This window comes from Bidens hawaiensis, unplaced genomic scaffold, assembly GCF_021521415.1.
Source record: "Bidens hawaiensis isolate Kalapana, Puna unplaced genomic scaffold, B.hawaiensis_p1.1 tig00005567_1, whole genome shotgun sequence".
NCBI lineage: Eukaryota > Viridiplantae > Streptophyta > Magnoliopsida > Asterales > Asteraceae > Bidens > Bidens hawaiensis.
This window is the reverse complement of record NW_027491360.1, coordinates 1,468,053-1,472,332: the sequence shown is the minus strand read 5'-3', so window position 1 is coordinate 1,472,332 and position 4,280 is coordinate 1,468,053. Positions and strand designations below refer to the sequence as shown.

At 38.9% G+C, this 4,280-nt stretch overlaps 1 protein-coding gene across 1 annotated transcript; it reads right to left on the bottom strand.

Annotated features, from left to right (window-relative positions):
* Positions 1–303: 303 nt before the first annotated feature.
* Positions 304–3,852, bottom strand: LOC143630154 (triacylglycerol lipase SDP1-like). The gene is made up of 3 exons (XM_077099238.1): positions 2,219–3,852; positions 1,984–2,127; positions 304–1,236 (listed from the first exon to the last, which is right to left on the bottom strand). Exons 1-3 carry the CDS (start codon positions 3,647–3,649, stop codon positions 382–384), a joined length of 2,430 nt encoding a protein of 809 aa, XP_076955353.1. The 5' UTR covers positions 3,650–3,852; the 3' UTR covers positions 304–381.
* Between the last annotated feature and the right edge of the window lie 428 nt (positions 3,853–4,280).

Sequence of the window (4,280 nt, the reverse complement as noted above, 5' to 3'; positions counted from 1 at the left end):
TCTTTCTTTCTTTCTCTGACACGTGAGTTTTCTTTTAGTATACTCAATAGCTGCAGACTTGTAGGTAAGGTTAAGAACAAAGATCTTGTAGTTGATTTCTCTATGAACTCCATCAAAGTAACATGAAATTTATCAAATGTCTTGTCTACAGCCTTTTCGACTAATCAAATTTTCGAGGTCTATCCTCGTCTAATGCAAGATGTCAACACTCTAGATAAGTTTTTATAATGCAGGATAATCGGTTTCATATGTACAAATATCAGGTGATCAGCTACCAAAGCAAGATCTTAAAAACCTGAATAACACAAGCGCGAACAAAACTACAACAATTAATAATCTCCAATACATCTGGGACCGACATCAATCATCATATCCAGAGATTCATTCATTCTTCATATCACTAACATAGTCGGGTCTTCTGGCTTCAGCATCGCCATCACCATCTTCAGAAGCTGAGCTGGCATCCGCCTCCTTCTCGGGGCAATCAAGTTGCACACACTCAGCAACCGCAGAAGGTGCGTTGTTACTTTCAGAATCATGGCTCCTATTTGAAGGTGTCATATCTCCCCTCTTCACAACATTAAAAACAATACAATTATTAACCATCTCAGGCTGCAAAAGATCACCTTCAGCAACCGTTACACTCGTATGAACTCTATTGTTCATATTATTCGTATTGTCCCTGTGTTCAGATTCTATATCAAAGCTTGCATTCGAGTTTTGATGATGTGGCATTGCCTTATTGATCTCCAAGTTCTGAACAAAGTCAACAAATTGGTCAGCTGAAGCCGTCCTCATCAACGGCCCACCGGATCTCGTCCAAGTATTCAACTCTGCGGTTTCAGACTCACTATCACTTCCGTCATGCACATTATGATTAAACCTCCAGTTCCGGCCGCCAACGTGGACAGAGGGTGAGGGTGCCATGTCAGCAAGGTCTTCTAAGGACCCAGTTGAGTTCTCTCGGGCCATGCAGTTCCAAGATGGGATTCTTTTGGATGCATTGAACCGGCCCGTGTTGGTTAGCCCGTGAGTTGAAACTGAAGCTGAAGCTGCTCTTTCTGCACTTCTTTTTAGCCTGCGCATGTGGTTGAGAATTGCAACACACTCATCGAGAACGAGCTCGATCCCACAGTTGGCTTTAATGGCTGAAAGCTTCTCCCATGTGCATTTCCTTCCTTGGTTTACGGCTTTTTGAATCTCTATGTTTGACGGGTTCCGTATGATTTTTGAGTACTGAATCACACAAGTATACTTATATTTAGTCCAAGTAAGATGGCAATGTTTTGTTGGCTAAAAACTTATGTTTTGACTATTTTAAAGGAGACCATTTCATCCAATAGGCCAATAATAATCAAGTTATACAAGCGTTCAACTAAAGCCACTGAAAAGTTATTTTTGTCAAAACTTGTCACTCAACTTTCACTAGGTGTTCCAGTCTTATAATTTTTTTATACATGTTAATATCCTTTAAAAACTAAGTGACCTAAATGGAACATAGTGATTATTTTCAAACTTACATGATGTAGGAATAAATAGTGAAGAAGAAAAATCACTAAACAATAACCAAGTTTCATAGTTGTTCAATTTAAGTCAAATTGGAAAAAAAAGATTCACTAGATAGTAACCAAGATTCATATATGTTTCATTTGCCTCATTTACTTAAAAAATAATCATTTACAAAAAAAAATTACAATATTGTAACACATAATGAAAGCTGAGTGGCTTTAAAAGAAAAATAAAACTCACTTTAGTAGGACACAATGAAAACTTGCTTAATATCGTGCGAAGTTACCTTTAAAGGATATTAAACTAGCTCAACGGACACATGTATGCATATTAATAACAGAGCAAAACCAGGAGAAGAGTGTAAAAATAACCCTAATGCACGCACAAAATTAGAAATCAAATCGGATGTAACTTTCTTGAGATGATTACTTCCAAAAAATGATCAAATTTCCATAAAAGATTATAAGGACACACCTGAGCTAAGGTAGCAGGCATCACAATAGTGACATCGCCCTCCCAATCTTGAGCAAACAGCTTCGCAAGTCCACCTAATGGGAACCCGAGTTCCAACACCTGGTTGCATCGGTACTTCACCTCCATCTCAACTAGATGAGCAAGCTGAAAATATAGAAATCTATTTAATAAAACCAGATAATATAGTAATATACTACCATAATGACTTGAATAAAAAGGAAACGAAAGCACAAACCTTTGCGGCAAACCTTCCTCCATAAGCTCTCACAACTTCTTTGATTCTAAGTAGGGGTGAAATATGAGGATTTGCTTGACTCACTATAAAATGATTCACATTAAACAACTCTTTCAATTGCATCATGGGTAGATCTATCTCCAAACTACCATCCCTCCAACGACGTGTCGAACCCCCATTGGCTTCATCCGGGCCCCAATGAAACGGTGGATGATATGGCACAATCTCTCCACTTCTATCCTTTGCCATAAGCTCCTGAGCTTCAAAAAGACCCGGGAAAGCACACGAAGCAGTGACCGCACTCCATATAACCACGTGAGGTGAAGTCAAGTAGTTAAGACATCTTGGAGGCTCATGCTTTCTTGGTGAGCATACGGTTATCCCAAGAACACGACCCGTCATGTCATAAGCTTCTTGAAAAGTAAGATTATTAGTTAAGTTTCTTAATAGCACTTGTAAGCATCTAATGTCGTGTAGCGCGCCTAATGTCATAACCCTCTTGAAAATACTGAAAATCCCACCCATTTGACCGAAAAACTGAAACGAATCGTAAGATTCTTCAAAGAAACTTTGAAGCTCGGGCCACGACTTGGTGGCAATAATAGAACAAATAATGGATCCGACACTAGACCCCGCAATTATCCTAGGCAAAAGCTTATGTTCCACTAAAGTTTTCACCACCCCAACATGAAACGCCCCGAGAGACGCGCCGCCACTTAACAGCAAAGCCGTTCTTCCAAACGCATGTCTCGTCTCATGCATAAACGCAAGCCGTTCTTCCAAAAGAAGCTCTTCACAATCAGAATCACACACCATTCTCAACTGTGTTGACACCTCATCAATATACTCTTTTATAAGCTTTGGCACTTGATGTCTACCCTTATGAAGCTCAGGGTTACACATATTCCCAAGATTCCTAACCAAATCCGCTCGCATATAAAATATAACATCTCTTAAACACCCTTCTTGGCGACGGTGCCTTAACTCCTCAAGCTTGTTCCTCACAAGCTCTTCATCAAAAAGATTCGACTCATTCATCCTCGGCGTCTCCTTATCCAACATCTTAGCAGCATGCGCCCACTCCTCATACGTCACCGCCGCCCTCATCATATTCCTCCAAAACTTCCTCTTATACGCCATCTCAGCTCTCGTTTTCACATTCGTACACCGCTTAAGCAAAAACGCCATTAACGTAACCAAAACCAGTATCCCTTGCGGATTGCGTGGGTGCAGCCACGAGATAACTGGCACAACATTCCCCGACACATAAACCCTAATTCTACCAAAGTAATAAGTCAACAAATAACTAATCTGATGCCTCAAGTGTGCCATTGAATTGGAAAACAAGACTTTAAACGCTAACGTCCGGCCGATAATCGTCGACGGCCCGATCGCAAAGGCGTCAACATTCGCTTCACTCGTTATATCCATACTGTAACTAATTTAGCCCTAATTTGTGTTCTAATAACACCTAATTAATCTGAATTTGTTAGAACTAATTGTTACAAGTAATATTGGAATATAAAGGAGGAATATGATGATACCGTAGCCGCAACAATGAGGTGAAACGTGTCTTTTGGTTAACTCAATAATATTGTAATCGTATTGTGTAAGTGAAGTGATTGCAGATAGATAGATATGATTGTGGATAAGACTATAAGAGCAGTGTAAGAGTATATTTGGTGAAGAAGAGAAGGTTGGATTACAGTGGCAACTTGTACGATTGATCGCCTGACTGCCTGCCTTATCTTTTACGGGATAGAACCCCACCGTATGCGGATATACGTTTTATAATTGAATTCAATTGAATCAGACAAATTAATGGTAGATATTTTATTATATAGTAAGGGTGTGACACAATACACACATTAAGTTACTTGGTAGTTGGTACTAGTTTTATGCTTTGAAGTTTAACAGATTGTAACTTAGATGCATGGTTTTTGTATTGAAACAAGTATGAGTTTCAACAAATTTTTATTAACTTTTACTTTTTTTTTTGTATAAGATGATAAAAACTGAAAATATGTTTTGACAATTTTATCACATGGACTATTTATATATT